This window comes from Equus asinus, chromosome X (assembly GCF_041296235.1).
Source record: "Equus asinus isolate D_3611 breed Donkey chromosome X, EquAss-T2T_v2, whole genome shotgun sequence".
Taxonomy (NCBI): Eukaryota; Metazoa; Chordata; class Mammalia; order Perissodactyla; family Equidae; genus Equus; species Equus asinus.
In genome coordinates this window covers 6613134-6639795 of record NC_091820.1, presented here as the reverse complement: position 1 = coordinate 6639795, position 26662 = coordinate 6613134, and the positions used below count along the sequence as shown (strand labels likewise).

The window sequence follows — 26662 nt, the reverse complement described above, 5'->3', positions numbered from 1 at the left end:
ACCCTGGAAAGGTTAAGTTTATGAGGGATTCCCCTGTAGTATGGGTTCATGACACAGAACCAGAAAGGTTCAAGACTTGGAGGTTTTCATCTTCGTTTGAAGCTGTGTTACTGGAAAGAGGAAAGAGAGAGCGGCTCATTTCCCAAGGAGGGGATGCCTCGCTGAGCCCCAGAATCACCCCACAAGATGGGGCAAAGGGCATCCTCCAATGATGCCAACAGAAGAATGGAGGTCAACGTGGCACCAGGAGGGAGGGATGATGCTCTCCTTCCAAGAAGGTCTGTCTGCATCTCCCATGCACACAGGCTGCAGCTTCACTCTCCTCTGAGGACCACCTCGCCAGGCGGCACACACCTGAGCAAGGGCCCCAAACACACCTGCCAGGGCAACAGGTACAGTCTCCCCATTAGGCAAATCTCTACCCTCATCTGCAAAATGGGGAAAATGACGGTGTCCACTTCATAGGGTTGCTGGAGATTCTCCACACGTGCGTGAAAGCAAACAGCAACAGCCAATGGTAAGCCTTTAGAAACTGTTAGCTGCATCTTGAGGACAAAGACGACGCTGAGAACCAAGGCACATGGTGTCTGCGGTGTTCTGAGGGGCCAGGTGAGACCCAACCACGTCTGTCAGAGCAGGGGTCCACATCCCCTCTGGTGGTGTTAAAACAAAAATCCCAAGAGTTTTGAAAACTGTTCATTTTAAGATTTTAATATTGTTAGTTTTAATTCTGCTTAAACAGCCTCAAAGCCAGAATGACCAATCCTATTCTTTTGATTTATCAGAGGTACGACGCCCCTCTGCTCAGAGAATCACAGGTACCAAGGCTGGTATGTGTGTGACAAAGTAGAAATGCAAGGAAAACACCCAAGAGAACTGAAAACATACGTCCACACAAAGGCTACCGTGTCAATGTGTGAATATCCACAGCAGCATTATCCACAATCGTCAAAAGGTGGAAACAACCAGATGCCCACCAACTGATGAACAGATAAACAAAATTCGGTCTACCCACACAGTGGAATATTATTCAGCCATAGAAAGGAGTGAAGTAGTGACACACGCTACAACATGGATGAACCTCAAAAGCATTATGCTGAGTGAAAGAAGCTAGATACAAAAGGCCACATATTGTGTGATTCCATTTATATGAAATATCTAGAATACGTAAATCCATAGGGACACAAAGTAGATTGGTGGTTGCAGGGGCCTGGGGAGGAGGGGAAAGAGAAGTGACTGCTAATGGACACATCTCTTTTAGTGGTGACGAAAATGTTCATCATTTAGATAGAATTAGAGTGATGGCTGCACAACTAAATGAATATGCAAAAAACCACTGACCTGTTCATTTTGAAAGGGTGAATTTTATGGTGAGTTACATCTCAATTTTTAAAAATTTTAAAAACTCAAGGGAAAAGAACTGCAGGCAGGCCTCCCCCACCCCCTCCAGCCACCCCAGGAAACAGAACGGCTTCCTCAAGCACTCAGTCCACCTCTAATCCAAGAGGGTGCAGACCTGGAAGGAACTCTCAAAGCCTCAGAGATCAGAACGCTCTCAGGGCAGCCAGGACTGCAAAGGAGTCAGGTCACGGCCACTGTGTGAATCCAGAAGGCAACCCTCCCCACGGCGCCAGGCTGGGCTTGTTCAGGCCGACAGCCCGGGGTTACGTATGCTCAGGTGTTCCTGTCACCCAGGATGGTCACAAAGCAGGCTCTCTGCCTCCTCGCACTCACTGAGCTACCCACCTCCCCAACCTCTCCATGACATTGAACTCTGGTTAAAAGGGACTTGGGAAGCAGTAAAGACAGGGAAATGCAGCAGGGGACAGGGGAGAGCAGGGGACAGCCAGCTGGTCCTCTACCCCAGGGGCCTTTCAGCAGGTCTTCCTTTAAATGCGTGAGCATGCCTTTTCAGGACCGAGCAGCACCTCGCTGAAAGCGATGTGGAAAAGAGGAAAGGACAAGTCACTTTCCTCTCAGGATTCTCACACAACCATTGTGATTTCTCTGCTTCTACTTTTTTTTGGTGGGGCAGGGGGCACCTCCTTTCCAGGTCAGACCACTCGTACAGTTCTGTACACTGGTTTTCTTTCCACTGCACATGACGCCCTCCATGTGATGCCACGTTGCCGTGAGGCCGTGGAAGCACCGTTTCCTAATGACTTTACAACATGCAAGGCCTTGTTCTTTAGAAACACCTAAAGTCCTTTCCTTAGTCTCCTTAGATCCAAGGCCTCCCCACAGGTCCCCTTGGCCGTGGCTCACGGAAAAGGTGCCCTGCCTGACCTGCTTGGACGTGGGGGGACTCTGACCTTCACCCCCAAACTTCCAAGCCTGAAGCAAAGCAGTGGCCTGAGGCCGACCCTGTTGTAGGGATCAACGCTTGACCAGCGCCTTGTCACCTCGGGCCAGGAGCTATACCGGGATTCCAAGAATCAACAAGAGCCGGTCTCTACTCCCGGGATGTCCCAGTCGATCAGGCTCAAGGATGCTGCAAGGCCCTTGATTAAACAGGCCCATGCAGAGCACCACGGGAAGACGGTGCCTCGTGGGGAGCGAGGGCCAGGGGCCACTTTGCCTGGGAGGTGCAATGTGAGCGAAGCCCTCCATTCAACTCTGAATGCCTCAGAGAGAAAGCAAGAGAAAGAAACTTTGCAGAGCCTCAAACCACATAGGATGTTGGGGACCAGCAAATAGTTCCCCAAAGCAATGCTTGGCAAATTTACCCTCGTGAAAATGCAGATTCTGATCTGGTAGGTCTGGGGTGGGGCCTGAGAGTCAGCATTTCTCCCAAGTTCCCAAGGACCACACTTTGCCTAACAAGGGTTTAAAGCAGAGCTGTCCAACAGAAATCTAACAAGAGCCACACACATAACTTTCAATAGTGTAGGAGCCACATTTTAAAAAGTAAATGTGTGAATTTTAATATATTTTATTTATTTAACCCATTGAAGCCAAGATATTATTCAATATGTAATCAATATAAAGAAATTATTATTTTCAATCTTTTTTTTTTAAAGATTAGCACCTGAGCTAATATCTGTTGCCAATCTTTTTTCTTCTTCTTCTTCTTCTTCTTCTTTCTCCCCAAAGCACCCCAGTACATAGTTGTATATTCTAACTGCAGGTCCTTCCAGTTGTGCTATGTGGGACGCTGCCTCAGCATGGCTTGATGAGCAGTGCCATGTCCATGCCCAGGATCTGAACTGGTGAAACCCTGGGCTGCTGAAGAGGAGAGCACGAACCTAACCACTCAGCCAAGGGGCCGCCCCTTAAAGAAAGTATTAATGAGATATTTTACACCCTTTCGTTCAGACTAAGTCTAAAATCCAGTATTTTCACTTACAGTACATGTCAATTTGGACTTGCCACATTTCAACTGCTCAACAGTCACATATGACAAGGGGCTACCACAAGGGACAGTGCAGGACTAAAGGATCAAGGTGGGAGAGAAGACAGCAGAAGATGAGGCTGGGAAATAGGCAGGAGCTAAAAACAGGAAGAACCTTCTATACCTAGCTAAAGTGTTCTATGAGGGGTTACTGAGGCCTTTCCAGCAAGAGCATGAGAACCAGATTACTGCTTTGGCACATCTACGGCTGGAAGTCTAGAAGAGTCTGACACGTGGAGAGTTGGAGACTATTGTGACTTTTGGTCAAGCAAAAATGGAGGCAGTGAAGCAGAGATGAAAAAGCAGCAACAAACACAAGATATCTGGGCTCCAAAGGACTTGGCAATCAGTTGGCTGTGGAAGGTCAAGGAGAGAGAGACATCAAGGATGACTTTTAGATTTGGGGATAAACCTGTTGACCAGTCTAGAAATGCAGGAGGAGGATTACGGAAGGTAAAGAAGATGAAAGATCTCCATCTAGACGACACTGAGTTTGCAGGGCCTCAGCAACACCCCAAGGGCTGTTCTAGAAGTTGGCACTGCACATGGAGATCACGAGCTGTCTTCCAAGAGGCGCATGAGACCACCTAGATGAGAGAGGGGAGATAAAGAAAGGACCTTCAAGAGAAACCAGCATTGCAGCAGACAACAAGAGAAAAGGGCCAGCAAAGGCCACTGGTACAGTGGTCAGAAAGAAAGGGGTACGAGTTTTCACACAAATCAGACATCTTTTTCAGACCTGCAATTATAGCATGGGTAATTTGAGAATTGAACCCTATAAAAGCAAACCAAGTTCCTGCCTCAGGGCACAAGAAGGAGCATCTTCAGTAACCAGCAGAGAATGAAAAATTTGCCTTTGCGGGTAAAATTTCACAACTACACAGAGTGGTATGAGGTTCTAATTACTTTTCTCCAAAACACCAGCCACCGAAAATGGGGCGGAAGAGTGGGAATAGCGCTGGGCCCACCACCCCCCACCAACCGCCCCCACCAGCTTGTAAACCCCAGTGGCATCAGCTGTGTAAGATCTCTGGTTAAATCAACACAAAATAAATATGATTCAAGCAGCAGCAGGCCTATCTTTTCAAGTGCAGATGTTTTCTTTCCTAACTTTCATTCAAGTTCAGGGCATCTAAACATTAAGGAAAATTAAAAAGAAAAGTTGCACATATTAAAAAAGCATACAGCTGTTTTAAAGACTGACATATTTGAATAATATAAAGTACTTAGTTTTCCAGAAGTTAAGGGTTTTGTTTTTTTTAATATGCCTGTCTAGGAAAAGCTAAATGATAAAACTCAATATATTCTACAATAACCAAACATGTCATTTTTTAAATTCCTAGTGGTATATACAAAACTAAGCTTCCTTTAAGCTTCATCTGATTCCAAAGATTGTCGACGATGTAATTCTTAAGAGAATTACCTTCAAGCAATTAATAATTGGATCTACATGGTGCAAAGCAAAGAATTCAACAGAGACAAAATAAATCAATATAGCTGTACCACCAGAAATAAGATTATTATGTTTGGGGCTACTGATCAATCTTTTCCCCTTATTTTCAATTTTTTCAAGATGGTTTTAATGTTTCTGCACCAAGAAAAAAATCACTATGCTTACAAATTTATGAGCGCATGTACAATTAGCACAAATAAGTATCACCATGCTTACAAATTTACAAACACAGGCACAATTAACGTAAATGCAAAATTTCATCGGCTTCAGTATTTGCAAGCCATAGGCAAAGAAGCACCTTCACCTCCTTGGAAAGCCAGGGAGGGTTACCAGTCCTGAGGCTCCAGGTCTCCGGTCCTCGCCCACGTCACTTTCCCAAGCTTTCCATAGGCGTTCCAGGTGCTGGAAGGGAAGAGGCCCTCCTTCTCCTCCACCTCAGCAGGCCCTGCCACCTAACCCTCAGATCCCCACACCAGCTCCACCTTCCCCCTGAGGCTGCTTTTACTCTGCACTCATCTTTATCTCCCTTTCTTCCATGTTCTAACTCATGTGTCAACATTCTATTCCCCAGAGGAAAAAGTCTGCCATACAAGATTATAATTAATTAATCTGATAAAGGTAACTCTGTTAATGAAGATTTAATGTGTAACCCTCCCAGGCAACATCATCCGCACTTTAACCAAGGCAGTGAACGAAAGGACGGTTCAGCAAGGAGAAAAGTCCAGTCCCCGACATCACACCAACAGCGGGCCACCCACCCTCCTCTCCACTGGCCAGGCCGACCTGAGGGCTGATTATCTGGACTGGGGATTCTCCCTGCCTCTGCCCCACCTCTCCATAGCTCCAGGGCAATCATTTGCATGGAGGGAAGTAAAGCAAGAGACAGTGAAAATTAAATAATCAGCTGAGAGAGAAAGCTAAGGTGGAAATAAGCTGAAACCATGGGCATACAGGTCTCATGTTCTGTCATGAGTGTGCAAAGAATAAGCTCCTTACTAACTGGACACCCACAGTGGGTCCCTCTACAAAGTAAGTAATCATTCCCTCCCATATGGGGGTCAACTAAGCATGCCATATTCAGTTTCTTAAAGCTAGGTGATTTGTTAAAAGGAAAACTTTTGATTTCTCCAGATTTCATTTGTTAGAACAGCCTAACTCTTACAGCAAGTAATCCGAGAAATACGTAACGGCCCCAATACAACAGAGGCTTATTTCTTGCTCAGGTAATGGTACCACTGGGAGGGTAAGCATGTCATGGACAGCTACCTCCTCAGTCATTCAGGGACCCATGCTGATGAGGCTCTGCCCTAGGGCCATCTTCATCCCAGACAACCAGAGGGGGGCAGTAGGGCAGACCGTAAATGGCAGATGACACTTGCACTTGCATTTGATTGGGTAGAACTGTCACACGGCCACATCTAGCTGCAAAGGAAGCTGGAAATGTAGTCCAGCAGTGTGTCCAGAAGGAGGAGGAGACAGGGTCTCTGCCACGCCTGTGGGTCCAACTCTACTCCCTGAAAGATCTTCTCCTGCCAGAGAGCAAAGCAGTGAAGAAATGGAGTCTGTTATCATGGGGATATTTCACCTTCATATTTCCTACTATTTTTACTTCCAAAACCACTTTTCTAAAATCCTACTCTTCTGAATATTACATTGATCTAAAAGGGCTACCCTTCATTAATGTTATAAAAAGAAGAAACATTATTATTAAAAACAAATTGGGAGGGGAAGAAGGAAATAATCACTTCCAGTGGACTATAAATAGCACAACTAATGTATTGGTGCTGGGCATTAGATGTGTATTTTAATTAAATGCTTTTCTACAAATCCCATACTAAACAGTCAAAATCAGTAACAAAATCTCTAGGAGAGATTAAAACGCTGCCATACAAAATCCATCTTAAAGTCTTTTCATAGTAAATCAGTGGCTCAATAAATTAACACTATTTTTGATAGTTTTCTCAATTCTTAGTGAAGCAGGATTAGTAGGGAAAAGGGAGCATGGGAGGAGGGATGCAGAGCTAGCCTGACATGTTGCCTCACTTAATCCCTATGATAACATACTAAAACAGGAATGATTCCGGTTTGACAGCCTGTAGGATTAAGGATTAGGAAATGTTAGGGACCGAGTGCAAGAGCCACCTATGAATGTAAGCCCTGCCACTTAGCTCTAGCGAAGACTCTCCCTCCAGATGGGGGGCAGAGGTGACCACTCTCACCTCACTGAGCAAAGCAAGGGTCCCCTAAACTGGAGACCTCGCTTCACCTTTCAAATCTGCCTGATACTGGAAATTTACTTTCAGTAGAGGAAAAAATTACTGTCTGACAAGGATATAGCCAGCCCAATCAAAGCTGTGGCCTTCAAGGAGTCCCCAGGGAAGCAGCCTTACCAGATCACTCCCCACATGCACAGAGCCCCCACAGAGCATTGGAGTCAGCCACTCTTTAATTCCTGCAGACGGCCCAGGACCACTAGACATTCAAGAAAGCTTCTAACAGGGAAGAAAGAAGCCAAAACAGCCCCCAAAAGCAGCAAAGCCCAGAAACTGAATCTATGCAGAAAGAAGACATTTTTACAGCCAGCTTAATATCATCAAAAATATGAAAGAACCAAGAAACAAGATCAGTATGGTATCAAAAAGGAACATTTGAGAACAACAACAAAACAACTTTGGAATTTGGAAAAACTGTGAGCAAAAATTTAAAAATCAATGGAAGGATTGGAAGGTAAGGTTGCACAAAATCTCCCAAGAACAAAAATATAAAGAAGTAAAAAATAAGAAACAATTAGAGCCAGTGCAAAGGCTGAAGAAGCAGAAAAGGCTGTCCTCTCTCCCACAGTCCTGAACACCAGTGGAGAAGGGAGCACCACGTGCCAAGTGCTGAGGGACAACTGTCTCCAAGAGAGACTTCGACACCAAGCAAGCCATTTATTGTTAAGGGAAAATCATGACTTTTTCAGACAGAGAAGATCTCAAAAGACCACCCCCTGTATGTTAGAATTTATTAAGAGATTTTTCACAACTGGGATAGATCTGGAGAATGAATTAATGATAAGTGATAGAGAATTAAGCAAAGAAACAAAGCTATCATTAGCCTTAGTGATTATAAAAACTTGTGCAGGAAAAATAACCATAGTACATACTACCAGGCTCAGCAGTGATAGCACTGGCAATCAAAATAATGTAAGCACTGAATACTGTTAACCCAGTGGTTCCCCAAGGGGGTGATTTTGTCCCCCAAGGAACATCTGGCAATGCCTGCAGGCATTTTTGGTTGTCACAGCTGGGGTGGGGCGTGGCACCAGCATCTAGTGGGTGGAGGCCAGGGATGCTGCTCAACATCCTACAATGCACAGCACAGCCTCCACCACAAAGAAGCATTTGGCCTCAAATATCAATAGTCTTAAGGCTGAAAAACCCTCTTCTAACCAAAATTATGATGTAATTACATCAGGGATGTGGGGGCCCTAGAAACATGCCTTGGTAGTTGGTGGGAAGGAGGTAATGTGGAAAAAGGGCTAAATCCCAAAGTTCTATAGTGGGAAGTCAACAGCTACCCTTAAAAGGAACAAACAAATGGAGCAGCACTATACAATATAAGCAAATGCCAAAAGAAATCAGCTCCAAGTTGCAGTAGCTGTCTCCAGGGAAGGGGAGATGGCAGTGGGGAGAGCTGCTGGTATGATAACAAGCCCTAAAGAACTAGCGGATTAGTTAAACTGTGCAAGAACCACTTTGATAAAATTAAAACAAAACTCAAAAAGATACACTAACATTTTGTCCCTTTCCTTCCATGAATAAGTAAAAATGTTGCCTTTAGAGCGTTGGAATCTCCCTGCCTGGGTTCTTGTTGACCTTCACAATTCGCCTTTGACCTGAGAGTCTTAGTCACCTTTGGCCAAAAGAATTCCCAACCCTTTCCAGCCCAGCGCGCACACTGCTCTTCCTTTTCCTTCCCCATCCAAGAGAGGCAGCCGACATTCCCCACAACTTAATACTCTGGAGATTTAAAAAAAAAAAAAAAACCTGCCCAGGGGGCCGGCCCAATGGTGTAGCGGTTAAGTTCGTGCGCTCTGCTTCGGCAGCCTGGGGTTTGCAGGTTCGGATCCTGGGCCCAGACCTAGCACTGTTCATCAAGCCATGCTGTGGTAGCATCCCACATAAAACAGAGGAAGACTGGCACAGATGTCAGCTCAGCAACAATCTTCTTCAAGCAAAAAGAGAAAGACTGGCAACAGATGTTAGCTCAGGGCCAATCTTCCGGACAAAAGAAACTGCCCAGGTTCTCAACATGCAGAAAAAAACGTTACTTTTGCCTTGCAATTCAGAACATCTTGGATTTTGAGGTTCAGACAAATGAAGTTATTCCAATTATTTTTTCTAATGATACCTTATTGCCCTTCTACTAAGATATGTTCCCCCAAAGAGAAGCCTTAACATTTACACTGGTGACCCAAACATGCTCGAGCTACCAAAGGCCAGGGCAAATGTTTGATCCAATGAGGTAACAGGAAAACAATTCTTCCAGAATATACCCAACCTGTGCCGGACACTGGCAAGGTTTTAAAAAGGCCAAAAAGAGCAACATGCAACCCGAGCTCTTTCAAAGTCTTTCATGCGGGTGACAGGTTCCGCTTGGAAGAGCTGTGGCCTGCAGAACCTGCAGAATTTCTCCTCAAAGTGTTGCCCCACTCCTGACGACAGGGTTTGAAAGTACAAGACCTGAATAAAAAGTCTGTTCAGCCTTTAAATCCTTAAATTATCTTGTTGAATGTTTACACCATACCCCGTGTACAAGAAAAGCTCCACAGAGCCCCAAAGAAACCTACAAATCCAGGTTTATTTGCATGCTGACACAAAACAACTTTGGCAAGAGGACAATTCCAGAAGGCTTTCCAAATAGAAAAACCAGCCCTTCCCAAGCATGGAGCCCAGTTTCTTTGGCCATGAAATAGGTGAGTTAAGAAATCCCAGCTCATTAGGACAAAGTGAAAACGACTATTTTTATGAGCCTTTCAGTACCATACTAGTCTACATTCAGCTCTCGGGCAAACTAGTTTTCTTTTTTCCAAGATGAATGTTAGGGCACGTTAAGAAACACTCATAACTGAACCAAGAAGAGCAAATCCATCATGATACAGAAGTGTGGTGCACAGCTTCGGTGTATAGCTTTTCATACCGTCGAAGCCTCTGGATTTATAGATATGAGTCAGGCTAAATTAACTTCTAAGAGAGGAAGACTCCTCCACCAGGTGAACCTCAAAGCTCCAAGCACCAGACCTTAGGATCCAGCCTTCGGCTCTCTGCCTGACTTCCCACCCCCACAACACCTCCGGAGGACCAAGGAGGAGAACTCAGCGGGCGGTGTTAGGCACAGGCTGGGACGGGGTAATAAAGACACATTTGAATGCCAGTTGGCAGAGCAGATCTACCCAGTGAAAGAGTCTTTCAGCACAGGAAAGGAAACTCACCTTCTTTTTTTTTAATAGTACTATTAATTCTTAAATACAAATGAGTATTCAGAATGACATTCATCCAAACAATAACTCAGAAAACGCAGCAGCTAGCCTCCGAACCCAGCCGGGATCCCAGAACCCCGAGCTGCTGTAGCCACAACAGCACCCACAGCACTGGGTGTGCTGCGGAGGGAGCCCCAGCCCTCGCCCACCCACCACCTATTCCTATCTGGCCCCTGGAAAAGCAGCAGCACGCCTGAGTGCAGGAACTGATGCGGAACAGGGCTTAAACACAGAAATCGAGCAAAGTCCACGGAGGAGCTTGAGTTTAGGTCCATGGGTTCCTGAGCCACTGCTGAATTCAACAGATCCCTCTTTTTTCAAAACCTTTACTGATAATTGACAAAGAACTTGGCTCTCAGGGGCAAATGTAAGGACATCAGGACAATAATTTGTCCTGACCAAGGTCACCGCTCGCTCAGACCTCCCAATCTCAGGGTAACCAATGACCGTGACTCAGTGCAACCCCACAAAGCGGAGCCCCTTTTCAAACCACTAAGGAAGGCACATTAGGTGGCTCGGTGCCTCCCTGCCTCACCCACTAGCAGTGGCCAGTCTTCAGCCTGAGCCTTCTGCTACCAGGCGCTCGGGCTAAGGGTTTACCAAGAGGACATTGCCACCTGGCTGTGTACTGCACCCCCCAAATGTGCCCTGATTCCCTTCCATCCCACCTTCAGCATTCGAACTAGGAAGACATTTGCGGGCTTTGTCTCATGTTTTTAAGGTTCTGAAGCCCCATGAGAGGGCAAGTCAGGCAGGGCATCCCAAGCCACAGCTCTCCCGCCCCCTCCAGGATGGCTGGTTCCCCAAAGGCAACCTGAAAATCAACAGGCTCCCAAAGGCGCCGCCCTTGGGACCAGGCCAGGCCCAAATTAATGTCTTCTCTGGCACTTCTGGCTAAGACTCTGGCATGGGGGGGTGGGAGGGGGGCTCTAAGAAATGGCAACAAGGAGCAGCTGGAGCTTCATTCCTCCCCCTTAACAAACATTCCTGAGGCCGCAGGGGGCCTGCTGACACCCAGCTGGCGCACTAAATGCTTCCTAAGGAATCCCCAACCTCCTTTATGGAATTCTAGCCCCTCCAGTGACATTTCAGAAATCAGGCCCCTCCCCCACCCTCACTGAAGTTTTACATTTGCTGAATGGATGGGGAAAGGAACATGCAAAAACAGGGGGACCACATACAATGCCGTGTCTACTTACACAGGCCCCGAGACGCCCCCACCAAAGTGCAGTCTCAGACACGATAACAAGTCCAAGTCTTTGTAGTTTCTTAGGACACGGACATTTTTTCTGCTCCCTCTCCGACAGCAGCATGGAAAAATGGGGTTTTGTGTGTTTTCTAGCCCTAGTAAAATGTATTGAGAGGTCACAAATCCAGCTGCCACCTTTCAGCGGAGGTCTGGTGGGACTTCACACATGCACTTCAAATTCCAAGAGTGCCACTCCTGGGGAAGTGAGTATCCCTTCAATTTCAGACTACAGCCAGAGAAAGACCAGCCCCGCTGAATGTCCATAAAACACAGCACCCGGGAGTTCCCGCTTCCATTTCCTCTTTCCAGCTACAAAAATGCAGATGAAGCAAGTATTTGTTTGAGTTTGACTATGTAAATAAAGCCTATTATCAGGGCCAGCGCCCGAGAAGAAAACAGCCCTCCACGCAACCGCTGGCTATGCCAGGGGCCTCCAGGCACACCGCCCCCTACAGGCCAGGGCGTTCAAAAAGAATTAAGCATGAGCTATAAAAGCTAAAATCCTTTAAAAAGCAAAGGTGATGCACAGTTAATCTAGCAAGGGCGATTTTGCACCCAGGGGATATTTGGCAGGGTCTACAGACAGTGTTTTTGGTTGTCACACCTGGAGAAGGGAGTGCCACTGGGTCGAGGCCAGAGACACTGCTGAACATCCTACAATGCACAGGACAGCCCCACAACAGAGAATGATCCAGCCCAGAATATCAATAGTGCCAAGGCTGAAAACCCTCAACTAATGGATGTGACAAGTCATTTAATACGGCATTGCAACTGACTCCAGATGAAAGCACACAGCACTGACTGGAGGGGAAGCAGCAACATTCAGGGTCAAGTTCTGGTCCTCAGGGCCCTTCTCAAGACTTGCCAGGTTTGTGACTGCAGGGCATGTCATTTAACCTCACTTGGCCTCAGCTGTTTCATCTATAAAATGGGTTATTAAAACTTCTCCATCTGAAGATGAGGGGTTGAACCAGCCTTGTTCCTGTTATCCCTTCCTGTTCTAAGATGTACACTCGTATGAGGCTCTCAAATGAGACCCTCATTATCATAACAAGACTGTGTCCTCTCACACTAGATCAAGCTTCTACCAAGTCAGATTCTGTCAAATAGAAAAGGAGTTATATAATACCCCAGGGCTCTAATATGTAACTATTTAATAACAAAGTTTTTTAAATGCAAAAAAGAAAACAAAAAAACTATTAGAAGAATTATTATTTAATGATCCCTAAAGATTTTCTATTGGGAAAAGAAGAGTCAAAGCTTGGATTAATCCAAATTCTGGTGGTGAAACAATTTTCCCCAGTCTCCACCACGACAGTCTATTTCGATTCTTTAAGCGGTTGTAAGTGGACACCCTCTCCTTCATCTTTTCCTATAATAGGACAGTTAATTACCACCTGTTGAATTGTAAGCAAGTAACACTGATGACTTAATCCAGGAGAAAAAACAGGTATGCAAAATATTGCCAATACAACGTGCAGTTAAAAAATATATATGTTGGGGCCGGCCCCGTGGCCAAGTGGTTAAGTTCGCGTGCTCCGCTGCAGGCAGCCCAGTGTTTTATCGGTTCCAATCCTGGGCACAGACATGGCACTGCTTATCGAGCCATGCTGAGGAGGCGTCCCACATGCCACAACTAGAAGGACCCACAACTAAGAACATACAACTACGTACCGGGGGGCTTTGGGGAGAAAAAGGAAAAAAAATAAAATCTTAAAAATATATATATATACATGCACATGTATACACAACTGTCCATGGAAATCTAGTACCAAAGTCCCAAACTGTCCTGAATCCTCTCCATCCTAAGCAAAGAAACCACAAATCTCCAGTCTCGTTGAAACATCTATAAAAACTAAGCAGTTTAAGGAAGGATGTCTGAGCGTCTCAGATAAGAATCACAAGCATTTTTATTTCTGCAAAATCCTGCAGTACAATCTGGAAAGGCTGAGCACGTACACCACTACTAGCCTAGCCACAAACCTTCCCCCAAAAAACCTTAGCAACTACCATGAGAGCTAACCAACAGCCAGATCAGGAGCAAACTGCCTCAAATGCCTCAAAAAGGCCCTAGTGTGTGTCCACTGGGTTTTGGCGCCCACCTCCTTCAGTTTCTAGAATGGGGCCTCTTGGACAAGGAGAACAGAGGGCCACTAAGAATACATCTGGCTTTTTAGAACTTGGGGTACCTGTAGGAAGAAGGAGTTGTTCTAGGATCCCTTTCTCCAGCTTCTAGCAAAACAACTGAATTTTAAAGTGACTTCCAACTTTCTTATACTGCATAAGCCCAGAAAGCAAGACTTCACCTTAAATAATGTTTTACAACTTACTCTATCTGCTATAAAGACAAGTCTGAGGAAGCTATGTGGAATCGTGTATCTTTTTTTAAAAAAGAAATACATGACAAGCAAAAGGTCTGAGTGATTTACCTGGTATCTTTTTAACTTTTACCAACAGAAATGCCCCATAAAACCTTTACTAAGAAGGCACAGGCGAATATGCTTTAATCCACAAATCCGCAGGAAAGTGGCCTTCCTGGGCAAGACATACACACCATGAGTGTCCACTCTCTTTCCAAAGAATCCAGTCCAATAACAGGTTACACACCGGTTAAATTTCTAACAATGATAGCCTCTTTCCCCAGTTCAATGTGAATTCAACGCACTTCTAAACAAGCCTCCTCCAAAAGGCCCTAGTTTTGTAAATATAAAAATGAGCGAAAAGGTAGAATAGAAAAGTTTGCTGTCGCATTTGCTGTCTAAACAAGACAGCCACACCACTTCCCAAATTCATTACTAGCCGGGCAGGTTAGCAGTCCCTTTATTCCTTCCTGCTGTGGTGAAGCAGGAAAGCAGAGAAAACCAATAAGTCACCTTCAAATTCTCTCAGTTGCCAAGAATTTTTACATTTTCAAGGGAACTTTGTTCCTAGGAATGACCCAGCCCAGCCCTTTCCGGAGAAACTGACCAATAGACACTTTTAACAAGAAGAAAACAAGAGGACTGGTTTGTTGTTTGTGTGTTTTTACAGGTCTATACAGGTCCTGCTGGTAAATTTCAAGATGAGTTTTCTGTTTCGAAACGAGAATTCAAAGTTCTGAAGTAAACCCTACACACACACACACAACACGCTTCTGATGAGGCACATTAGGAATTTCTTATTAACGGAACTCAAATCCCACTTTTATGAAGGACACTGAAAAGTTTCTGTCCGTTTTTCAGGTATCCAGACCGCCATGGCTCTAGGGCTGGACGCGAAAGTCAGTAAAAATTGATGGGCTGATGGGAACCAAGAAGCTAGTCTGGGTTTCCTAGCGATAAGGGGTGCAGGACCAAGGACCCAGAGAGGCAAACACAGGTGGGGAGCGCTCTGTTCACCCCCTGGCACGTGGGATGTTCCTCCCCGACCTCTGGACAGCCCCACAGGTGCAGGCCGCTGCAGGCGAGGCCAAGAGTGACAGGGGACTGTGCCAGGCCCCTTCCCGGAGGGGGAGGGGAGGGGACCCGGAACGGGAGCCATTTAAACTCCGTGCGGCGCCGGGAGCCAGCAGGGCTGGGAGCCGCCGCAGGGCGGCCGGGGTGGCGCCCGGACCACACACCTATGCGTGTCCCGGTACCACGTTCCCGCAGGTGACCCGGGCGGACGCGCGCCCCGGGGCCGGGGACACGACGGGTCGCCCCCTCCAGCGCCCCTACCCTCGACGAGTCCCCCGCCCTGAGGCCGCCTCCGGGCTGTCACCGTGCGGGTCCCGCGGCCGCCTTACCTTGGTGATGACCAGCGGCTCGCCGTGCTCGCGGCCGCCCTTCAGGGTGAAGCCCCACGGGGCGCCGCCGCTCAGCTGCACCTCCACCAGGCGCCCGCCGTCGGCCTCGGCCAGGCGCTCGGGCCGCGCGCGGGGCTCGGCGCCCTCCATCGAACGGGGCACGGAGGGCCCTGCCGGCCCGCGCCCATGCACTCCGGGCAGCCCCGGCCAGCGGAGGGTGAGGGAGGATCCGGGCGCCCGTGCCGCCGCCGGCCACTGGCGAACTTGCTGGGCAACTTGGGAGGAGCGCGCCGGCGGGGCCGGGGAGGGAGCCGGGCGGCGGGCGCGGGGGAGGGCGCGCCGGGAGGGGGCGGGCCGGCGGGCGGGGAGCCGCGGCGCCGGCGCGCGCTCGGGGGCTCGCGCCGCGCGGCGGGGCAGGGGGCGGGGCGCGCGCCTGGGCTCCGGCGAGCTGCCCGGAGGGTGGGAGGGGCGGGGGAGGCGCGCGCTCCGGGACCCGCGCGGCCGCCCGGGAATGGGAGGGCGCGGAGAGGGGCTGGGCCGGGGGCGCGCGCTCCGGACCTCGCGCCGCGGGCAGGGGGCAGAGGCAGGGGGCAGGGGCCAGAGCGCGCGCTCAGGGCGGGCGGTGGCGCAGGCCCGGCCGCGGGAGGTTGGGAGCGCGCCCGCCGTCTGCCCGGGAGGCCGGGGCGCGGCAGGTGAGGCGGCGGAAGCGCCCGCGCGGGTGGCCGGAGCCCCCGACGCCCTCCATCTTGGAGCGCGCGGCCGGCCCGGCGCCCCCGCCTTTGTTGGCGCGGCCCGCGGGCAGCGGGCGGCGGTGCAGGTGAGGGCGGGGGCGCCCGTGCGGTCCCGCGTCGGCACGCGCGCACGCGCTTCCCCCAGCCCCGGGCATTGGCACGGCGGCTCCCGGGGGCCCTCTGCGCGCGCCCGCCCTGGCCCGGTCCCGCCGGGCAGCGGGAGAGCCGGGAAGGGGCGCCCCCCGCAGCCTGGGCCACAGCGCTGGCCCTCAGGAGGGGTGCTTGGAAAGTCCGGGCAGGAGCAGAGAGTTTGAATGCCCATCCTCCCACCAATTCCCTCCTGCAGCGCCTAGCCCAGATAAGGAAGGGCCTCTTGTTGGCTCTTCCCATAGTTAGAGCCCAAGAAGTCTGCGTTCAAACCCTGTTCTCACTTTCGTAGACTTGTGCCACAAGATCTGAATGTCCAACGTCTGCATCTCCTACAAAGGGGAGGGGGTGGTCTGAAATTAGAGAATGCTTGTGGATAGAAAAGGGATGCCACCTGTTCCTGCCCCTTTTCCATTTCCATGAAGCTCCGGTATAAAGAAATATCGACATTGATAGTTATTTGCATGCTTTGCAAAAAAAAACCATGATGTCTGTATATAGTTACGTAGCTTGAACGCTGCTGAACACCTGTTTCCTCGGAGCAGCTCCATCCAGGTACTTTTAGCAGGTGATGATGCTAGGAGTAGGCAGTAAGGACAAGCCAGAAGAGCACTGGACAGGGAGAGTTAGGGGTCCCTGGGTCTTGGTCTGGGCTCTGCCCTGGTAGAGGCGGGACTAAGAATATCAACTCTAGTCTCAGTTTCTTCAGCGGTCATGTGAGGGGTTTGCGTTTTACGGTCTGCAGTCTATGGCTGATCTTTTGTGTGTTATCCAGGCGATTGAAATAACAGTGTGGGCACCTGCCCTGGTACTTGAGCACTGCTTACTGCTCCCTAAGTAACTTCTAAGCTACGGTGTCAAGTATGCCTTTAGTTAGAGGAATGGGGTGATTTTTTCTTTGTAAATGGAGACTTAAGGAGTGTGCCTTTAAGAACCAGTCTCAAGTGTATCTTGGCTGTAGTGGTCACACGAATCTGCACAGATTGATTAATAGCACAGAACTAAATACACACACAAGTGCGTGTAGACTGGGAAAATCTGAACAAGCTTGGTGGATTGTATCATTGTTAATATCCTGGTTGGGATATTGTGCTATAGATTTGCCAGATGTTACCATTGGAAGAGGCAGAGCGCAAAGGACGTCCCTATATTATTTCTTACAATTCCATGTGAATCTATAATTACCTCCAAATAAAAAGTTTCAAAAGTGGATGGATATGATAAACCAAAAGATAAAGGACTGTATAAATGACCTTAGAGTTTTTGGAAGTGCACTTGTCCGAAACAGCTTCCCCGCAAGCTGGTATTGACTGAAATCTCAGCTCCTACCTGGGGCTAAGATTCCGACCACTAGATTCGCTAAAGCAGAGGTAGTGATTTCATTGTCCGTAAATCGCAGACTTTGCAGCCACAGTTGTCTTTGATATTTCATATTCATTGTATAATCGTTGTCAGATTACCCATCTGTCACTTGAAAGGGTTATACTGTTCACTCCTTAAATTTAGGTGCAAATTTACGTTCATCCTTACTAAACATTATTTTGCTGAGGTTTTTTTTTTTAAATCTTCACATTGGGCATCCCTCCCAGCTTAGCATCATTTGAATATTTATAAGGCTTCTGTCTATATTGACATTAATAAATATGCTGAAAGGGACTGGCCCAAGACTTGTGTGGCCTGCTGTGAGGTCGATGCTCTCCTCTCAGGCCCACATAAGTCCTTTCATCACCATTTTTGGGGTTACCATCACACCTAGACTTGAGTATCATGTCCGGTATATCATTACAACACCCTGCCAAATGTCTTGTGAAAATATCAATGTCTTGTGACTGAAATGTGTAACATTGAACCCATGTGGACTTCTAGTGGTGACAGCTTTCTTTTCTAAGAACTCGTGACTCAGCCCGAATTCCCAAGAGTGGATTATGTTTGTCAGAATCTAGCTTTTGTTCTTTTGAAAGCCGGGGCACATTTGTTGTATGTAGCATCTCGATTCTTGGACGTTCAGCTTCAGTGCTCAGAAGGCACAAGGGTGAGCATATACTCTGCTGGACCCACAGAGCATAACCCTGTGAGCATCCACATCTAGGCATTTGGTTGCCCCGGGGGTGGGGGGTCCACTTTTTCAAATCTTAGGTTTATTTCCTTTGATAGAGAGGTGAAGTTAAAAGGAATTCTGCTTTCACTTTATCAACAATGAATGAATTAATCAACGAATAAAAGGCAAATAGGCAACTTTCAGAGATTTAATCAATAGCTAATCCTCTATATGAAATAAAGCTCAAATTATTTTAGTATTTTGTTCTAACAAGAAAAGAGACTTATAATTGTAAAATGTAGTGGAGGATAGACTTCCAAAATTTTGCTTTTACTTTTCATATTGGTAGCTCAGTTAGTGGGGTCAAGCTTTCCAGAACACCTTTTAATGTGGTATTTTTTAAAAAAGCAATATTAGCCATTTCCTCCTTGACCTATAGTATATCTGTGTGAGGGTCCCTGTGAATTCAGACTGTAGATGATCAGTCAAGATCTGAGCACAGGTGAGAGGGCAGTTAAAGGAAAACTTTGGCACAATGATTTTGCCCTTAGTCGTCAACGTTTGTCATCTTATTCTTGATTTCTATAAGCTGTTATTATAAACATTGGAATTTAACTTAGCTGCAGATCTTAGCCCAGTGACAAAAGCTAAATGGAGCAGAAACTGCCCCCTTCACCTGATAAGGATTTTACCCTGGATCTTGTTAGTTGGAATATTTACAGATCTCTGGGGAGAGACTTCCTCTTTCTGTGCGGGTTGGGGGGGTGGGGTGAGAGGGAGAGACAGTTGGTCTCTACCTGTGCCTGGCACCATTATCCTATTTGTGGACTCCACCTCTGGAGTTTGCTTCCTAGGGCCCAGTGCCTTTAGCTGAGGAAGAAAGCCACAGTAACTAAGCAATAGTAACTGTCATTCACAGGGCACCTGCTGTGTGCCACCCATATTATAATAGATGGACTCAGGTCCTCTCAGCACACTTTCTCAGGGCATGCGTCACCCCATTTTACAGAGGAAGAAACTGAGACCTAGAGGGGTGAAATAACTTGCCTGAGGTCGCTGAGCCCAGGTCCCAGAGAAGGACTCATGGCCTTCCGCTCACAGGGACCATCACCAGCTCAGGTAGCGGAGGGCAGTTTTCATAGCGCGAGTGCGCTGACGTTCCTCTGTCAGATGTGGACCCTTGGCCACCTTTTGAGGTTCCCTTGATCTCCAAACACCCGTCACTAAACAGGAAAGAGGCAGAAGCGTACAGTGTGGCAGCTTCGCCCCTAAGACAGGGTGCTCCTTTGTTCTGTTCCAGTTGCAGTTCCCTACCTTTAGGACCCGGTCTTTAAAATGTGCGTAAAGGGCCAAGTTGCCTATCTGGCAGCTAGAAGGGACTAAATAAAGAATGGTTAAAATATATATATATTTCAACTTTTCAAATAAGGAGTAAGACTTAAAAGGAGGGAGTATCTGGCCGGAGCTACCGTTTAAAAGGTTTTTGTATTTTAAAATATAGTTTTAGAAAGCCATTGGCTATTTTTCTTGTTTGTTTTTTTTGTTATTAAGTAGCCAGTGAGCATCTAGTTCTTAGCACTCTTTACTTGCCCAATACCGGGGAGGGGTTGCTAAGGAATGTAAAGGATGCAGGAAATATGAAACATTAGCTGTGAAGAAAAATATGAATGAAATGCCTTGAAACAATTAGAATACAATTAAGTATAAACTGGCTTTTAGCTGCCAAAGTTTCAGCAGGAGAGAAATCAAAGTAGAAGGGGAAAAAGTTAATAAAACCATAGTTGAATTTTTTTCAATTTTACATCTTTAATTGTGGAAATTTCTAACAGACACAAAAGTAGAACTCTTTTGTTTCATCCCTGCCCGATTTTTTCTCTGAAGTACTTCAAAGTGCGTCCAGGATGGAATGACTGAGCTATTATCTTGAAGGCTGAGAGGAAGTGGGGGCCAGGGTTCAGCAAATGGGACTCCCGTGAGAGAAGGAATGTTCTTTATGGGGAAGTTGAAAGCGTTGGGCCTGAAAGGCAGAACTCTTGTTAATGAGTACGGAAGTTCCCCCAGTCCTGTTCATTTTGAATCTCTCCGAGCCTCCGCTCCCTCCTCCCAGGGTGTGTGTTTATGGTTTGGATAGCCCCCAAATGACTCCTGGGTTTGTGGCTGAAGTAGCTGAGTTGAGTGGCCGATACATGGAAATCAGAGGCAGAAGAACAGGAAGGGGAGGCCATGAGTTTCATTTGGGCAGGTTGAATCTGAGATGCGGTTGGGAGATTGTGTTAGTTTCCTAGGGCTGTTGTAGCAAATTACCATAAACTGTGAGAGGAGAAATTTTTGCCCTCCTGTCAGCAGGGCCATACCTCCTCTGGCTGCTCCAGGGGAGAATCTGTTCCTTGCCACTTCCAGCTTCTGGTGGCTGCCGGCTTCCTTGGGCTTGTGGCCGCATCCCTCCAATCTCTGCCTCTGGGCACACAGCCTCCTCTTCTGTCTGGGTCCAATCTCCCCCTGTCCCTCTCTCGTGAGGACATTTGTGAGTGTCTTTAGGGTCCTCCTAGAGTATCGAGGATAATCTCTTCATCTCAAAGCCCTTAATGTAATCACATATGCAAAGACCCTTTTTCCAAACAAGGTCACAGGTTCAAGAATTAGGACCTGTCATCTTTGGGGAACATTAGTCAGCTTATTGACATTATCCAAATGGAAATCACTCGAAGGTATTCCAAGACAATGAATGGGACTTTTCCTGTGAGTTTGGAAGAATTCTGGCTAAAGCCCACAGTTCATACTGGTTGCTCTGTGTTCCTGAGAAGCAGCAGAACACGCTAGTCATCAGCCTACCCCTGGGTGGTGCTTGGGGAAGGCTTGTCCCACCCTCAGGCCAAGTGAGGACAGCTCCCAGAGAAGCCTTCACAAAGATCTGGAATACCTACAAAAGAGAGAGATTAGCATCTCATTCTCAAGTTGTATTTCAGATCGACTCTCTGTGCCGACATGAGCAGAGGGCAAAGACAGTGTCATGAGAGGTCACCGAGGACTGAGTGGTGGGTGGGTAAACTCTCCCAGCACCTTGAGAATGTCACTGTGTATCAAATTATCCCGAAATTTAGCAGCTTAAAACCACAAACTCAGGCCTGACCCAGGACTTCACTACTCTGGTTAACCGTCCCATTTGCTGTGATCCAAGCAAGGATTTTGAATGGTAGCGACTTCTTTGCAAGAGACAAAACAGTTTTACCCAGGGAAATAGTGGAGGTATAAATTATCTGTCATCATTCTTGGTCTTGAGATCTCATCAAGGTCTCAAGATCTAAGTGGCTCCCTTAGTCATACAAATGTGTAGGCAGCAGGTGAAGGATCAGCTGTCTCTCCCTGGGGTCCCTGGTATGACATGGGGATTTCTGCTTTGTGGAGAAGCCCAGGGATTTCTGGGAGGGCAGAGGCCAATAGCTTAACCTCTGTTTCAAAATTAGGGAGAACTGATGGAGGCAGGGAGGGAGGAAAGGAAGGATAAAAAGCAGCCAGATCCACCACCCTCCAAGTGACCATCAGCTGAGGTCAAGGACGTAGACCTGGGGGTCCCAGATCAGAGCTCAGCCCATGGGCAGGGCCGGGGGCTCCAGAGAGGGCAAGAGTTTTGCAGCCAGCCTGGCAACCTTACTTTTCTTTACAAATTGCATCTGGGGAAGATTTTTTTTTTCAAATTTCGAACACCACCTGGGACCAACTTGCTTGTAACTTGGGGATAGCTTTGCGAACTAAATCGCAGTATAAAAATGCGATACCTGAGTCCCGTAGATCATCCAGCTGGTTCTAGTGAAAGCCAACAGAGGAAATTCCAAGCTGCAAAAAATAATTCTGTACCTGAGCTTTCGGTGAGACATCGTTGAACATCCTAGTTTTCCAAAATGCAGGCTGAAGCTTCTGCTCTTTCACTAGGATATCATTTGTGTCATTGTGGAATGCCTTTCTAGCTTCATACTCCACATCTGAGGGGGAAAAATACACAATAAAGATCCTGACACGAGACTCTCGTGGAAGGCCGAGTGAAGTTGCATTTCTAACAAGCCCCCCGGGCAATGCCGAGGCGGCTTGCATCTCTGCGAACCATTGGAATAAAATGACAGAACCTGGAGAGTCGGCACCCTGCGGGAGCCTAATGAATGTGATTTCATTCCCTCCCTCTCGCCCCACAACACAGCCACAACCACACACACACAGGGAGAAAGGGACCATCTGTGCGTCCTGAGAGCTGAAAGAATTTCGGGTGCTGCGGGAAGGAGGGGCGCTGGAAGCTTCTTTGGTGTTGGAGGGACTGCTGATTGGGATGCGGGAAATTCCTTCACTGGCCGCTGGCCAAAATACTTGTTTCAGTTGGATCTATTGACTGAACTTCAAGGAATGTAGGAGTATTTGACTAGGTGCAGAAATAACAGGAAGTAACGGAGGACAGCTGTCTGAAAGGTGATAGAAATTTTACCACAATTTTTCCAGGCAGACATAGGAAGTTTCTAAAAACTTAACTGATCATGATAACTCTTTACTTTTGCATAATTATACACGTGGAAGGGCCACAGGAAATATCGTGTGATTGACTTTTTAAAAATAAATTTTATTTTATTTTGGAATAGTTTTGGATTTACAGGAAAGGCGCAAAGATAGTACACGGAGAGCCTATATACATTTCCCCGGGACATTACTGGTCACTGAACTCCTGGCTCTATTCGCATCTCCCCAGTTTGTGCACTGATATCCTCTTTCTGTCCCAGGACATCACGTGGCATTTAGTTGCTGTGTCTCCTGAGTCTCCGCTGGCCCATGAGTTTCTCTAGCTTTCTGGCTCATGACCTGGACAGTTTTTAGGAGGACTAGTCAGGTATTTTGCAAGATGTCCCACAGTTTGGGCTTGTCTGCGTTTTTCTCATGACTAGACTGGGTTATGGATTTGGGGGAGGAACACACAGAAGCAATGTGACCTCGGCGCACCACATCAGGAGGTACTTGACGTCCACATGGCTTGTCATAGGTGACAGTCATCTTGATCACATGGATAAGGAAATGATGCCAGGTTTCTCGCTACAGCGAGAAGGTGTTCTGTGGGAAATCACTGTGATTCAACGGTTAGCCACCAAGTTCATAACCCAGCAGGCTATCCCTGAGACCAAATGAAGATGATCAGATCACAGCATTGATTGTCAATTTAAAACATACTGAGAGAAAGGAGGAAAGGTGGGTGGTGGATGTGTTTAGGGCAGGATGCTAGCTGGGTGAAAGGGCCGCACTACCTTATCGTCAGTTACATGAAGTGCTTCTCTCTCTCTCTCTGCCACGACAGCCTGCCCAGCTGACTGCGCTTAGAGGGACCACAGTTGAAGGTGAGCAAGGCGGATCAGCAGGTGGAAGGTGCCTGGACTCAATACCGCTGGGCTGTCAGAGAGGCAGTGGGGCAAGCATGCCCACCACAGCTATAGCTTGCTAGGTAACCTGCTCAGCAACCGTGGGTGTTAGCTGTGTTTCTCAGGTAGAGGACGCAAGTGGTCATAATAGGTGTCACCAGCGATGGCCAATTTAAATCTTTATTTTATTTTATTTTATTTTTTGAGGAAGATTAGCCCTGAGCTAACTACTGCCAATCCTCCTCTATTTTCTGAGGAAGACTGGCCCTGAGCTAACATCCATGCCCATCTTCCTCTACTTTATATGTGGGACACCTACCACAGCATGGCATGCCAAGTGGTGCCATGTCCGCACCTGGGATCCGAACCGGCAAACCCTGGGCCGCCGAGAATCAGAATGTGTGAACTTAACCACTGTGCCACCGGGCCGGCCCCCAGCGATGCCCAATTTAAGACCCCACTAATATTGGGGGCCTACTTGGTCCTTCCATCCCTCCATATCTATGTATAGCTTACATACGCTCTACTTACTTATACGTTTAATGTATCTCATAAGATACTACTTCACATAGTTTCTCTTATTTTCTAAAGCAAAATCAAATACTCTAAAAATCTAGCAAATACACATCACAAAAGCCCATATGTATTTCTTATTTTGTTATTATTTTGTTTTGCTTAGTGTGATAGAAAAGCCCGGGGGTTGCTAAATTATGGCAGGAGGGCTGGCCACCTGTTTCTGTTAATAAAGCTTTATTGGTCCAGTGCCGCATCCATTCATTTACTTACCTTGGGGCTCCTATGGCAGAGTTGGGTAAATGTGACAGAGACCGTGTGGCTTGCCAAGGCTAAGATCTTTACTGTCTGGTTCCTTACCAAATTTTCTGACCCCTGTGATGGACTAAAGAAATGTCACAAGTTCAAGAGACTCAAGTTAAACACATAGTTTAGTTTAAGTGTTCAACCAAGGGCAAGGCAACGCGACCCAAAGACTCGGGGGGAAGAGCCATTACACGTAAACTCTCAGGCTCCCCTCAGAGGATTCGCTTACCACATTTTCTCTGTGAGTGCCTTTCAGTCTTTCTGATACTGAAATGTGTGCTCCAGCAGGTGTCTCAGACAAATGTTTCTGCAGCGTGCGCGACAGGGTTGACGTAAGGTTGTATGATCTGCCAACTGCTGTAGTTCTAACCGCGAGCCAAGCTCTTGAGGTTAATGTGGATTTCCTATTCCCTGCTCACGGCCACTTGAGTACCAGCGAAGCAGTCATTTCAGAATTAGCCAAAGTCTGTGGTTAATGAGCGTATCTAGTCCTTTTTGTTCGATATGTGAGACTTAACAGTCTGGTGTGGATGAGGACTTCAGAGCATATAGCCCTCCCAGAAATGAGTCATCTCGTTTCATTTAATTAGTATAGTGTGCTACAAAAGAAAACATAAAACTTGAACAAAGTTTGAAATATGTAACATGTATATATGCATGTCCATCCTATTCACCTCACCCCACCACATACTCACACACACACATGCACACACACACTTCCTTGACAGTGCAATGATAGTCAAATGGCATCAGACTCGGCCGTCTGCGACCTACCTCCATCTTCTCAAAAGTGGACTCCTGTTGCTTCAAGATGGTAGGGTGAGAAGTTGCGTTTCTTGGTCTGACTAGTTTGCAGACATTCATGGTGACAGGGAAGTGAATCTCGGGTTTCCCTCTGGAGGAAGTGCTTAGGACCTGACCTGCCTGGGTTTGATTCTCAGCTCTACCACCTCCGTGACCTTGGACAAGTTTCCTCACCTCTTCCGGTGCCTTATACATAAACGAGAGAGAAAAAGATGAGCCACAAGGGTGGAGGTGAGAGTTAAGCAAGACGCTAAGTAGCTGATGCTGCCAGCTCATGGAAGGCAGTCAGATAATAATATTAGTTTAGTTTCCTTCCTCTTCTCAGAACACAAGCCCCACCCTTGTCCTTCCCACGGCTCTTCTCAGGCCATGAGGCTTCCCTCCCAGACTCGTCACCTGCCCGTGGCAGAGCTGAAGCCGTCCTCTTCGGTACTATTCCTCAGCCCATGAATTTCTGTTTGTTCGGAGGAAAGAGCAGGTTCCTTCAGGACCAAGATTCCTGTTTTGTCAGGTGAGGTCAATACCCAACAACAACCACAAATCAGGCTCTTTGGGGTCCAAGCCCGGGTTCAAAACCCATTCACTGTCTGGAATATTTGCAGAGCTACTGATTTCTCCACCCCAGGGGGCAGAGAAAGGGGTTGAGAGCCAAGATATAAGCCACTGCAACAGTTTTTACCCGCTTAAAGCTTTGTAGCCAAACCTGAGCATTTTTGTCCATTTCACGAGGTCAAAGCACACAAATTTAATTGTGGATAGAGAGGGTAGCAGATGCTGCCTGGACTCCAGCCATGTCATCCTTGCATCCTGTTAACACATTCCTTGAGCCTCAACAGCCAGCCTTGCACCTCTTTGCAGGAGGATGCCCTCAGGTGGCAGGAACTCACTCTGCCAATCCACGCAGAGAGCCTGGGGGACCAGAAGTGCCTGGGAGTTGAAATGCCCACCCCAGGGGAAGCCCTTCCTGGCTGACTGACAAGAGTGGACCCTCCAACTCCCTTGCCCCATCAGACAACCTGAGGAGTAGCTATGGGGGACAGACACTAAGATGGCCTCCCCAATGAGCCCCAGTTGCTAGAGTTCACACTCTGTGTATTCCCTTCCACTGGGTGTGGGCAGGACCTGTGACTCACTTCTAACCAGTAGAAAACGGCAAAGGTGATGGCATATCATTTCTGGGTTTATGTTAAAAAAGATTGTGGTTGGGGCTGGCTCCGTGGCTGAGTGGTTAAGTTTGCACGCTCCGCTGCGGCGGCCCAGGGTTCGGATCCTGGGCGCAGACATGGCACTGCTCGTCAGGTCACGTTGAGGCGGCGTCCCACATCCCACAACTAGAAGGACCTGCAACTAAGATACACA

The 26662-nt window shown here is 47.6% G+C and overlaps 1 protein-coding gene across 3 annotated transcripts in view; it reads right to left on the bottom strand.

The window, feature by feature from the left end:
* Positions 1–15712, bottom strand: part of SHROOM2 (shroom family member 2) — a 132084-nt gene extending 116372 nt beyond the window's left edge. For 2 of the 3 annotated variants that reach the window (XM_044768156.2, XM_044768155.2), the window contains exon 1: positions 15378–15712. In XM_044768156.2, the coding sequence (XP_044624091.2) occupies positions 15378–15527 (150 nt within the window). In that variant the 5' untranslated portion in view covers positions 15528–15712. The remainder of the gene's footprint in view (positions 1–15377) is intronic. The other variant, XM_044768157.2, reaches the window with a different exon arrangement.
* Between the last annotated feature and the right edge of the window lie 10950 nt (positions 15713–26662).